Here is a 13,616-nt window from a genome sequence, read left to right as displayed (position 1 = left end):
TGGATAGGCAGATCTGCAGTACAGTTTACATACAGTGGAGAGCCTGTGGAGTATGTTACCTCATATGTATACCTTAAGATCACTTTTTCTGGACCTCAGTTCTCCATGCGGAAGGCGGCCCAAGCTAGATTGATGAGGGGATATGCAACCCTTGGCTTGCTAGAGAGGCAATGCTCATAGATACAGTTTCAGGAGCCGAGGACGAAGCTTTGGCTGTTTGATACTCTAGTTACACCTGCACTACTGTATGGTGTCCCCATCTGGGGTCCTAGCTTATACCAAAGGAGGAGACAGAGGAGAGAGCTGGCTGAGACAAATACAGAGGAGGTATATCGTGGTGGGTGGAAGCCGATGGAGAGGCCCCTAGTGGCGATGATCTCGCGCATAATTAGGAGTAAGCCATCAGTGCCACATGAGATTGTGCGGGCAGAGATGGGGGTTGCACTGATAGTGACAGAGGCTCTATTCCAGACATACATATTGGCACAGGCTGTGGGAGCTTCCACTAGATAGATACCCTTGGCGAGTCCTCGAGACAACTGACACTCCAAGGAGATACAGATTGCTAGTATGCACAAGTAGGCACTTGGTTTGGCATACATGGTATGCAAATGGAGGCACTCTCCCCGTTCCAGTACAGCATAGAGGCCCCATCATTTGCTTTCAGCTGCACAGAGCGGAACATGGTTATCAGGGAGGACATTGTACGACTGGATACTCAGTTGACATGGAGTTCACCTAGTCGTCCACTGGGGACGAGGATGGCCTTCTATAGAGATCACCTCCTATGCTTGACCGAGGATGCTTTCATCATCCGCCCATGCCACATGGACACACACTTATCTTTTGGGGTGAGATGTGTGATTGACTAGATTTGCACCTTGTCCCACTAGTTGAGAGTGGAGATTGCCAGATATGGGCCCCGGGTGGCTGCCATAGTTGTCACGGTACGAAAATACGATACTATACGATACGATACCGTACGGGAATTTTTGGTACGATATGAAATTTTCGGATACTGTACGATAAAATACGTTTTAAAAAAAAACACTTACAACCTATGGAGCTTCAAGCTTGAATGTGAGAGAAGGTTGGGAGGGGAGGAGTCTACAGTGCTTGAGGAACCAAAACATGGATATGTGTCTCTCCCAGTTGGATCTCCTGATTGTCTCCAAAAAAGAACCTGGATGGGTAATGCAATACCAAAGGTCTCCTAGTGTAGCGTTTATGACTAAGGGACCGTCCTTCCACAAATACGAGCAATGCATCTAGGGTGATAGGTTTAGGGACTCCTCTCTAGATCAAAATGGCTATAACTTGAGAATCTAACTGTTTAGTCTACCTATGCCAGGGATCTCCAAGTGATGTAGCAAGATTCTCTCATCCTACCAATCAAGTGTACACTACCAGTCTACCTTGCCAGATCTTGTAGGTCTCTCAACAATCCCATATGGAAAACTGAGTTGACACGAAAGTTGCGAAGTATTTGTGAGCATTTGGGATCTTCGTTAAGCAGGGTTTCTGTATTTTTTTTAAGCATTTGGAATTTTTTTTCCAAAAAAAATTTTGGGAGGAAAATAAAAAATAAAAAATAAAAATCGCACCGTACAGTATCGTACCGTACGAACCGTACGGTACAAATGGGTTCGTACCGGTACGAGAAACAACTATGGCAGCTACATCAGAGGACAGGATATGCAAGCTCTATCACACAGAGCTTGACATAGAGGATCATTACATATGCCGATGCCGTGTATACTACGAGATTTGGGGGAGGTTCCACTACCTCTTCCGAGCTAGGTTCGGACCACTTTCAAGGATCATGGACTTCTCAGATTAGATGAACCGGCCTCGGGTAAAAACCAAAGTGCGGTAGACTAGCAGTCACCCAAACACAGTTGTAGACGAGCAAATAAGACAGACAAAAGGGAGCTACAGTCTCCTACACAAAAAGAACGACACCTGTTGGCCCCAAAGCTTGGCGCCCCTTTCGGTATTTCTTTATTCACATTCAATGGAAGAGTTTAATTGAATACATCATGGCCATTCATGGCTTATACATATGCATGTCCAAACTGCCAGTCCTCTGGACCTCTTAGCATAGAGGTTTCACAGAGCCCTGTGCCCCAAAACACCACACTGTTATTCACCTCTAATCAGCCAAGATAGTACATCCACGAGGCCTTGAATACGCATCTAACTGGCTCATGCACATAGCTAGAAACACAGCCATACATCAGTTCGTAGACTCTTCCAAAAACATGCTAAATATGCTCCTATTTCTGCCCCCTTAGGCTGCAAATTCCTCCTCTCACAAGGGACCAAGAGTAGCACTGCCCATGAGCCGGAGAAAGAAGAGCTTTAACCTGTGTGCGTCTGACACCGCCCACAAGCCTGTAAAAGAAAAGAGAGATAAATCAAGAGTCACCGGCTGTCCTTGCACAGTAGCAGTCCGCCGCCTTCCACTTGCTCCTCATGCTGTTCACTGTCTTCCACAAGAGAGAGAGAGAGAGAGAGAGAGAGAGAGAGAGAGAGAGAGAGAGAGAGAAAGATATATTAAGCGTCCACTAAAGACCCAATGGGCCTATGAGACCAAAGTGGTACAATAATGTCCATGGCATATCTCATCATGGAATGGAAAATAAAACAGAATGAAAACATAAATATAGCTATCTCACTGGGGTGATACAAAACTCTCTATGGAAAATCGTCATGGAGAGAGAGAGAGAATCTCCCACTCCCAAAGCTTGTACTTTCCAAATATTTAAACATCCTGGAGTCCACCAGACCCCTTTCAAACTGGGAAATGTCCAGGCTGGTGACATCCTTCCCAACTTCTTAAAAGTTGTCCGCAACTTTAAGCTTCAAGCCATATATTCAAGATATAATCATGTCCCATCGATTGGGCGAGACGAGACAGTCTCAAAAATCCAATATAACTGAAGAATCCATGTCCCAAAGAAATGGGCGAGACTAAATAAGTCTCCATAATACCAATATCAAAATCATGTCCCAAGATAAATGGGTGAGACAAAAACAGTCCCATAAGTCCAGATATCATAATCCATGTCCCAAGTAAACGGGCGAGACAAAACAGTCCCATAAGTCCAGATATCATAATCCATGTCCCAAGTAAACGGGCGAGACAAAACAGTCCCATAAGTCCAGATATCATAATCCATGTCCCAAGTAAACGGGCGAGACAAAACAGTCCCATAAGTCGAGATATCATAATCCATGTCCCAAGTAAACGGGCGAGACAAAACAGTCCCATAAGTCCAGATATCATAATCCATGTCCCAAGTAAATGGGCGAGACAAAATAAGTCTCCTGCCAACAAGACATCGGTCCACATGACCGTTGGCATAGACATAAGTCCCGTCATGTCCACTTTACCACTTGCACTTCGTGTTGGTACTCTGACCACACACCTTGGATGAGAGGTGGGCTCAAGTAAGATAAAACAATCACTCGCAGGCATAGATAACCTAGTGTTCCATAAGTATTTCTGCTACACATAGTTTATAGGCATTTCGGCCACCAATAGTTTGTAGGCATTTCGGCCACCAATTCACAGTACCCTCTCAAGTGCCCATGTTCCCTTCCATCTACTCTCTATTGTTCCACCCTCACATGGTAGAAACAATCTTCAAGAGAGCACGTAGGACAAGAGAACACTACACAAGGTAAGTGAACCATGAGTTCCATAAGTCCAATGCATCCCAAATAAAGGGAGCCAAAAAGAATAATCCATAAACCACCTATCATCATTCTTGTACTTGAAAATATTCCGCCTGCCATCATAACACACCATGTGTGCATGGCCGGAATCCACACGGGCACCGCCCGAAGGTCCACAAATGTCCTGCCATGTCCTTGGACTCATATGCATCCACTCATATGATCCATACACATGCCCAGGTATAATACATACATGCATCCGCATGTTTCTAGGCCTGACACGCATCCGCATGTCCCTAGAATATAGGGGTTTGTGACATTCCCCCCGGCTTCTAATCAGTTGACCGCAACTGAAAAGCCTCCAGATAGGCCTTCAAAAGATCTGGGTAATCCTCGAAGTAGGCCCCAATTCTATATAAATCTCGTCCAAGAAAGAAATCTCCATTCATCCCATTAAAGGGAGCCATAAACAATGTTTCCCTGAAACCATCTCAAGGCAAACAACACCACCTTTCTCCTTGCATAGCTATACAAGGGTTAGTGTACATCAAAAACACTTCATAGTAAATAGCAAAAGCACCAACTTTGCAAACTCAAAGTATACTTAGCTTTTCTTTGCTAGGTTGGTCATGAAGCCAAAAGAAATATCTCGTCACCATATCCTTAACATATCCTAAGATATATCTCCATATAGCTTGCTTGTAAGCTTGATAATATAATCCACAATATCCATATGGAAAGAGTGCTAAATGTGTGCACATAAAGCCAACTCCATACTTCCAAGATAAATTTTGTGCATTCATAAATCCTTAGACCAAGGTGTCTATGGCTCATGCTCTTGCTTCATAGGCTCTGAAGTGGCTGGCCATGCTTAATAGCAATGATGGTAAGTGTGGTCTCCACTTGAGATCTTTTGGTGCCCGGGGGACTAGGGCCTTTGACACACTTGTTGATACCATCAATGCATGTTACAACACTTAAACATGGCCACAGCCTTAACACATATCCATCATCACTTTGCATAAAACATAAAGCTGGACAAAACATCCACAAATGCTGAAAATGGAGCTTGCACGTGTGACACCACATAGAGGCCGGAATGGGCCGACCCCCCCCCTTGGAGTATTTTATTACCCAAGGAGATAATATCATGTACCAAGCTTTGAGGGCCTTACTCTCCCCACGGGAGATGCCGGATTATCCCTATACAAATGCCATAACACAGCCCAACACAAGGCTACCAAGCCGGAACATAGGCTGTAGAAATGCCGAGTCAACAATATAATCCATATACCTCCGTGTGGGTACTGATTCTTCCCCAAAAACCACGGGTCTTCATGCAATAGAAAGGGTACAGCAAGTACAACTCTCCATTCAGCCGGTACAGCAAGTACAATGGCTGGTACAGCCGATACAGTGGCTGGTACAGCAGGTACAGAGGCTGGTACAGCCGGTATGGTGGCTGGTACAGCAGGTATAGCAAGTACAGAAGCTGGTACAGCCGGTACAATGGGTGGTACAGCAAGTACAGAAGCTGGTACAGCAGGTACAGTGGCTGGTACAGCAGGTACAAATGCTAGTACAACAAGTACAATGGCTAGAAATCATAATAAATGATTGAATACCCTTGCCTTCAGTATTTCTTTGCGATGGAAGCCTCCAAAACAGTCCCCAACAGCCGGTATTCTTCATGGGCAGCCTTCAAGAGAGAGAGAAAGAGAGTAGCCATCATTAGGGAAGCCTTCAACGGTGGTAGAGGCTAGTGTGCAGCAAGAGAGCCTCTATTAATGAAGAGAGAGGGCTCCAATTTATAGATTTGGGCCTCCCATGAGCTAAAATGGCAAGAGAAGTCTACAATGACAAGTGGAGAGCCACACAATAGCTGAAGTGACAAGTGTGAGGCCACTTGTCTCACTTTGATCCTTTTTCTAACAAGTGTCAGGCCACTTGTCTCACTTTGGTCCACTTTCCTGCCACATGTCCCAATCTAAGAGATGGGTCCTTCCATAATCTTTACCTCTAAAAATATCCCAACTGGTAGACATTCTGTTATAGGCACTTTGCCAACTCTTGGTATCTGCTCAATTCCAGATGTAATGACGCGAACAGAATTTCCATCGGAGTCGGGCCAAAAATAGCAACTCTCCTAAATTTTAGGAGTGTGGTCCTTTGTATTCTAGGATAATCCCCCATTCCCAAAGCTTGTACTTTCCAAATATTTAAACATCCTGGAGTCCACCAGACCCCTTTCAAACTGGGAAATGTCCAGGCTGGTGACAGGCGTTGACTCTATGGATGCTGAAGTTGTGGATGCCATAGAATGGCTGAAAAAGGATCTATCTAGGGTGCAGGAAGCACAATATGTTCGCTTTAAACTACTTGCACGTTATCTGGGATGCTTATTTGGCTAGGAGGCTTTCTTATTAGTGTACAGGTTTGCATGGTCATGATCCTTTAGAGGATCTTTTGTGGGGTTTTTTTTTTTGGTTGTGTGTGAGCCATGTGGCTGATGTACATTTTTACATATAATATAAAACACCATTTCACGAAAAAAAAAAGAAGTGTGGGAAAAAGCCTGCAGTCCAGAGAGAGAGAGTCCTGCGTGCGTGTTTGCGTAGGGGAGAGAAACAGAAAAGCCTGTCGGCTGCCACTTCTTGCAGCCCCACCTGCTCACGAAGAGATAGAGAGAGACCTGCAGCTCTGCAGTAGCCAAGAGAGAGGGCAAAGACGTGTGCAGCCCGATTCCAGTCTTCCTGCAACCAACCCACCTGTGTGCCTAGAGAGACAACCAGCCAGCGTGAGCAGCCCGACTCCAGTCCTGCTGTTCAGCCCCAGTGCACCCCTGCAAACTCCCCCCGCCAGCCTTCCAAAAGTGTGAGAGAAAGGCTTTTTCATGCAGTCGACTTCTCTCCCCAAAAATAACGTAAGCACCCCCCCCCCCCCCCCCCCCCCAAAAAAAAAGGGCCACGACCACCACAAAGGGTTCTCTCATTTGTTTTTAATAAAACCTTTGTTACCTTGTCCCCTCCACACATGGGGTTTTATTAGTTTTTAAAACCTTTGTCCCCTTGTCCCCTCCACACATGGGGTTTATAAAAAGGACCTTATAAATTCCTAATGTCACCCTTGCCCCAAGTGTGAACATTAAAAATATGTCTTGCTGATCGACCACCATGCTCATACTTATGCTGCACAAATTCACAGGGTCGTGACATCAGAGATTCCTGGGACTTTTTCTTCTAGAGCTCCGTAGACAGACTCACAACTCTTCAACCCCAGTGTCCTCTAACACCTCTCAAAAACGTCAGAAAACACCAAGATCCAACACAACAAACCCAAGACTGACAGCAGCTGATTGCCTGCTGACCCTGAGACACCTTCAGCCCACAACTCAAAACTGACTACCTACTGTTGACAGATCTCTGACAGTCACACCAAACTCAAAAAAAAATCACCTCCCTTCAATCCAAAAAGACCATATCTACCCTTGTACACCCTTAGCTGATTCCTGCTGATACCCAGCTGACCCTATCTGACACCCTTCTAACCTGAATCAACCCTCAGCTGACACCTAGACCACCATCCAGTCCACAACATATGTTTGAATTCCGACAGTTCTCTAATTGTCAGACCAAACTTCAGAGGCTTCCAACAAGACAAGATCTACTCTTCTATAGCATCAGTGAACTAATCCAAATTCACAGCTGACTCTTGTCAGGTCCCGCCGACTCAAAGTTTAACTGTCTGACACAGTTCTGATTCAACAGACTTCAGTTCTTCACTCACAATTGATTCTTTTCAACAAGTTCCATAAAAAATAACAAAGATAACACCAAAGCATAGAAATTCATCAATCCAACACACTGTAAAGCCTTTTGTATATAACAAGTTGACCCAATCTCAACAACCCTGAGATGTGGGGTTCCAACAAAGAGAGAGAGCACCAAAAACCAGAGGGATTCTCCACAAGTATATCCCATCAACAACGGTTCAACACCACAAGACCAAAAACAACCGCCACTTACAGCAGGTCTCAATATTCAATACAGAGGGGAATGATTGAGCAAAACTATGGAGTGTTCCAAGTTCGTATAGAGCTGCATCCTAGAGATCCTAGGGCATCAACCTCCTACAAGATCCTCTGCACCATCTGCACTGGAGAAATCCAAGCTTCCTCACACAATTCCCACCTCTTCTTCACAAAACAATCTCGCCGTCTCAACGTCCTTCAACCCAAACAGACAAAAACAGTAAAACAACTATCCAACAAGCTTCCACACAGCTTCTACACAATCCCGGCAATCCTCTCTCCTGGTGGCTAATTCGCCCTCTTCAACGTCCTTCAACCCAAACAGACAAAAACAGTAAAACAACTATCCAACAAGCTTCCACACAGCTTCTACACAATCCCGGCAATCCTCTCTCCTGGCTAATTCGCCCTCTTCTTTGATCTCCCTCTTCTGGCTCCCGGCTCTCCTTGTCAACTACTCTCCATTCCCTACGCATGCAGAAGTTCCTCCTTAACTTAACTGGACTGACAACAATTAGTTCTTTTTAGAAGTTGGCCATGCAAAGACCACTTATTTCCTAAGGTTCTACTCATGCCCGATGGGCTTATTCTCTTTTCGGGGTTTTGGGAGGCACATGTTTTGGGCATTAGCATCTTGACACAAAAAAACCTATCAACGGAAGCAGAAACCTTTGAGACCATTGGGTTGGGAAAGCCCATTACTGATCGAAGGCGTGGCAAGCAGCTTCCTAGTGTCACCACCACCTCACCAAAGGAGGTTCCACTTGCCAAGGTGCCACCGATCCACCCTCACCAAAGGCCGTTCCAGCTGCCAAGGTGCCACCACACCCGCCCAAACCCTCAACTAACAGTTACTCCCCCATTCCTCTTGACGAGCTCCCTCCCACATAACATGATCAGTACGGCCAGCCCATGACCCCACCATGCTCAACCAAGCTGCCAACAGGGGCGAGCTTCCTCCCTTGTTGTACTCCCAAGATCCTGTTAAGGAATTCAATCTAGGCATGGCAGAGGAGCCATGACCTATCTTACGAGCCTCCTGGCTGTGGGACCACCCAGCCTTGCTGGAACAAGCCTCTGCCTTCTTCAACTCCTACAAAGATGTTTTGCTTGGACCTAGGAATATCTACATTTCGTGCCAGTAGACATACGTGCGCACACCATTCCTGTACAAGAGGGTGCACGTCTTGTTGGTGGGCGTGCATACATGTATGCTGAAGCAGTCAAGCTAGAGCTGGAAAAGATGGAGGCCGCCAACATCATCTCACCAATCAAGCACTCCGACCGGCTTCATCATGCCCACAAAGACTTCCAACGAAATTCAGGTATATGTAGATTTCCGCTCTCTTAACAAGGTGAGTGTCCATTCTTGGACATGGTTCTTGAGGATGTAACTGGTCATGCCCTATACAGCTTTATGGATGGGTTGAATAGTTACAACCAAGTAGCCATTAATCCATTTCATTGTGCGAAGACAGTGTTTGTCACCCATTGGGGCACATACATCTACATAAAGATGCTCTTTGGGTTGTGTGATGCATCAGCAACATTCCAGAGGATTTTCACCAACATCATTCGTAAATTTCTCACCAGTTTCCTTCGCACCTTTGCGGATGATTTCCCCCTCCAACTTTACCGGCACCCGCCTTTCCTCATACTCACAAGCTTTCAGTGAGCACCTCCTTAAATAGCCCAAATCTTCGACAAGTGTCGGTCCTCCCACCTACGCCTCAACCCTTTCAAATGCCACTCCCATCAGCTCAAATGGCACCTATCATAGACAATTCATCAGAATGTATGCTGACATTTCCTTGCCCTTCACCCACCTAGTGAGCCTCTCCACACTTCCAGTGGTCCACTCTTGAGGGCCGCTACCTTAAATCACCTCAAGCAACGCCTCACAGAAGCTCCCATCCTTATTCCTCCAGATTGGTCTGTCATATTCGATGTCCACACTGATGCCAGTCTGTAAGAGGGCTCCCAGGCCTGTTTAACCAAGATCTCCCAAACACAGTCCAACGCAAGATTAGAGAAACCCAAATAGAAGGGGTGCAGGCAAGCTCACCACCCAACCATGGGATCAGTACTTTGATCCATCCCCGAGCTAGGGCTAAGGTCCCACTCCACAGATACCACGGAAGGGCTCGGAGCGAATTGCGTAACTTGCTCACTTGCTCTTAGTAAAATGATCAAAGTAATCTTACTGTATTTCTGTGTGTATTTGTATGTACATGATTTGTTCTCTTTCTTGGTCACTTGCTCTTAGTAAAATGCTTACAGTAATCCTACTTTATTTTTGTGTTCAGTCGGGTACTTTGTAGGTTCTAAGCTTATCATCTTTTTTGGTCTATTGGTTAGTTTGGTACTGCTTCAATCTGATGAGACATATCTCTTGGCAAGTGCTATGAATGGGAATGTAAGTTTTATGACCCCTTAGTCTCTTTCTTACGAGCTCTTAAATGGTTATTATTGTTTTGTTCTGTGCAATGGAAAGTACTTTAGTGTCCCAACATGCTTTTGTAATGAGTCTGGTTAATATTCCCGATTGTGCATCACATAGTTTATTATTAGAAATTATTTGTTAGGGTATGTAAAAATGCATGAGCCTCCTATTCATCGCCCTCAACTTTTAAGCATTATTGTGAGTAAAACACCCTTGTGTAGAGAATCAGGACCAATTTGTACCCAGAGCACCAAATACATGTGCACATTTGCATAGAGAATGCAAGGTAAGCAGCAGTTGACACTCACCAACCCAACCATTGGCCCAACTCGTAGCTGCCAACTATTTTTTGATATGCATTTCCTAAATGTGTCAGAAACGGTTCATGCCTCCCAGGCATTTCATAAATGTTTCTTATAGAATCGGGCGGCCGTGCGGGCCCCCCGGGGGGGTGGGGGGGGAGGGGGGGATGTGCATTGGGCAATGTATGCATGTTTTTTAAGTGTATTTCATGAAGATTTTGAATGCTCTACATTTTGTTGAAGCTGTAGAGAAAATACATAATGAATGTTTTGGTTTTTTTTTGGGACTTGTATACTACCCCACACCCCCCCCCCCCCCCCCCCCCCCCCCCCCCATGTGGGACATGTCTTGAGTTCAGGCTAGCCCTGAGTGCACTGCAGATGATACATGATACATCTCGTTCATGATTCAAAGTTGCTAAGGTAAAAATTATTGAAACATAGTACCTGAAAGTTAAAGCAAAAAAAAATCTTTAAAAAAAAAAATCTAAAAAAATGCTTGGATAGAAAACGTCTCATACATTTAGTACCTTTACGAAACGTGTTTGATAGCAACTATGGACCAACTGCTCCAGACCCACTACAGTGTGCATCCCATACCCATTTGTGGTGGCAACCACCAATCCTATGTTGGCCTTATTGGCTCAAGACAGTTATGAGCACACCTGTTCACTTACATAGGCCACATGCATTTTTAATAATCCTGCTTTTATGGGATTATTATCTGAGTTACCATCTCTCCAATAGCCAACTGCGAAGTTCCAACCCATGTTATACCTAGCATGACCCATAGAGTATCAACCCTATCCCTTAGCAGGTTCATGCATGTAACAATGAGGATATTAGATCTATACATGGACAAGTGGCATTGATAAATTATGATGCCTTCTATACAGAGCTGTCATGTGGAATGGCACCATAGGCATGTGGGTTGGTCACATATAATCAAATAAGGGCGATAAGCTTGGTAATTTGCTTTCGGTTATGTACAAAGGCAGACTGTCACATACTCTATTTTGGTATGTGTTTGTGCAATGATGTATGCAGATTAACCTTTGGGATCGCCGCCTGGTTGAGAAAGGACCTGTGTTGTCGTATGAGGGGAACCATAATACACATTCTATGCTGCAGTTGGGGGTTGATGCTTCTGAATCACTTCTTGCATCAGGTTTAAATTCTTGATTACACGTGAACATGCACATGCACAGGTGTTACTAGATGTAGGTGTTACTTTGGGTGGATCCATCTTCCTTTTCTGATGGGTAGATTTTCGGTCGGGTAAATTGTCATGTTTTGCAGTGGATTTATGTAATTTGAATTTAATGTCCAATGATTATTTACCTCTTGCCATTCTCTTTGATGCAATGAGTCAGGTGGTGAAGATTGTACTATCCGTATCTGGAGTTTAAGGTCGGGCCAATTACTGCAAACTATCTCTGGTTTACCAGCAGTAGTTAACGTATTTAGCTCACCGACTGAATTTGGTGGGCTTTGGAACCCAAGATGCTTTGTAACTTATCAGATTTTAAGGGGTTTCCTTCTTATATGGGTAATGTTTTTGTTAAAAACTAGGAAACAGTAGAGTACGTGGGTGGAAAAGCTGTTTGACAGAGCCTTTGATTAAGGAGAGTCATGCATGGAGAATGTGGCTAGGGTCGTCTGCTGGACTTATGTACGTGCATGGCGCAGCGACAAACACAGTGTGAGCTTGCTCATGTTCTAGTAATTTTGCAGCTATGACATGCATCACAACAGCCAGCGGTACAGCCATCTCGACATTGCAAACATTTGTATCATGCATGCCATCGAGGTACAAAGGTAAAAATTGTGTATTGCACAGTTCCAAGATGAGATCCATTACATGAAGTGTGTGCCTTTTGTCTGTAATGATGACTGTGTTTTAAATCCCCTTTTAACTTTACAGCGGCATTGAGTATTGATAAAGGCTGCTTTTGTGCTTCAGAATCTTGTCAGATTACTGCTTCCAAGCTTGCACCTTTGAAATGTCACCATGTAACAGATGGGCTGTCAATAATCCCAGCTTCCTAATTCAAGAGCTAACAAAAGCAATGACCGATCAAGGTGCGGCAGGAACTTAGTGATCACCTCACATCTGCATACTGACAGCTTTCTCCCAAGATTGACACATACATTGGACATATGGTATTATATAGGATACTACTCTGTTTGGCTTGGCATGAGTGGCATCATATCAGATGGACAGTATTTGCATATGAAATGTCTTTAAACTACTTGCAATTATCCCTCTGCATGTGACACTCAATGTACTAGGCTGTGAGGCTCAAACGATGACAATTATATGCACTGGATGATGGAAGTGGTACCTCTGGTTGGCTTCCCTTTTCCTAGGCACCTAAGCTTAAAATTGTGGAGTATTAATTATAATAATAAGAAACAAGAATGTTGAAAGTTGAGTTTGCAATTTCAAGTAAAATTTATTGAAAAGTGCGTATATTAAATACAGGTCAAGGTACTTCCTTGGCCGGGAGTTGAGGCCTAGGGGTGTCCTTGTTTGTGGGCTCTTGATGGTGCCAATATGTATCTTGTCTTTCATGCGTCTCATGCAAGTGCATTGATGACGTAAGGTGATTTTATCATGGAAGTAAGGGGCAAGGTGCATGTACATTAAGTAAGCCAAGCATATGAAGGTTAAAATAGTTGATTTTATTGAATGGGTCAGATTCCATTGCTTGTCTTCTCTGCCGAAGACACAGTATTTTGGGGTAAGATGGGGAACCACTCATCTGAGCTGGAGAGAGTCATACTATTTCAAAGAGCTCTAAGCAGGTAGATTACAAGCCTTATAGAAATAGGGTGCACAACAATGGTCTCTCAATGCAATCTGCCCCCAAGGCGCACGTGTCAAAGGTGTAACATGTGTGATCATATTATCACTCTTTTGAAATTCCATGGTTCTAAGTAACATGTCTTGGTGTTTTCAAGACCTTCAATAATTTAAAAACATGATTGATGACTAACAACCATCTTTTTGTAGTTCTATGTTTTTTTTTTTCAAGTGCTTACTCCGACGCTCTAGCTCGTTTTTTTATTATATAGGTTGTATTGAAATTTGCCTACAAGAACATCACAAAGTCCTTTCCATAGATTTGTTAATCTACAACTCAAGTTTAACGACACC

General features: G+C 44.3%; 1 protein-coding gene across 8 annotated transcripts in view; it reads left to right on the top strand.

Annotated features, from left to right (window-relative positions):
* The window catches only part of LOC147621919 (Transducin/WD40 repeat-like superfamily protein), a 69,338-nt gene extending 56,439 nt beyond the window's left edge, over positions 1 to 12,899 (top strand). For 2 of the 8 annotated variants that reach the window (XM_086822931.1, XM_086822927.1), the window contains 5 exons: positions 10,070 to 10,127; positions 11,504 to 11,624; positions 11,830 to 11,940; positions 12,191 to 12,274; positions 12,420 to 12,899. In XM_086822931.1, the coding sequence (XP_086679057.1) occupies positions 10,070 to 10,127; positions 11,504 to 11,624; positions 11,830 to 11,940; positions 12,191 to 12,274; positions 12,420 to 12,505 (460 nt within the window). In that variant the 3' untranslated portion in view covers positions 12,506 to 12,899. Of the gene's footprint in view, positions 1 to 10,069; positions 10,128 to 11,503; positions 11,625 to 11,829; positions 12,006 to 12,028; positions 12,275 to 12,419 lie in introns of those variants that run through there. The other 6 variants (XR_015269616.1, XR_015269618.1, XM_086822928.1 and 3 more) reach the window with 6 other exon arrangements.
* The last annotated feature ends 717 nt before the right edge of the window (positions 12,900 to 13,616 follow it).

This window comes from Cibotium barometz, chromosome 29, assembly GCF_041138505.1.
Source record: "Cibotium barometz isolate CiBa-2024 chromosome 29, ASM4113850v1, whole genome shotgun sequence".
Lineage (NCBI taxonomy): Eukaryota > Viridiplantae > Streptophyta > Polypodiopsida > Cyatheales > Cibotiaceae > Cibotium > Cibotium barometz.
Note: the sequence above shows the minus strand (reverse complement) of the source record. Positions and strands in the feature narration are given on the sequence as shown.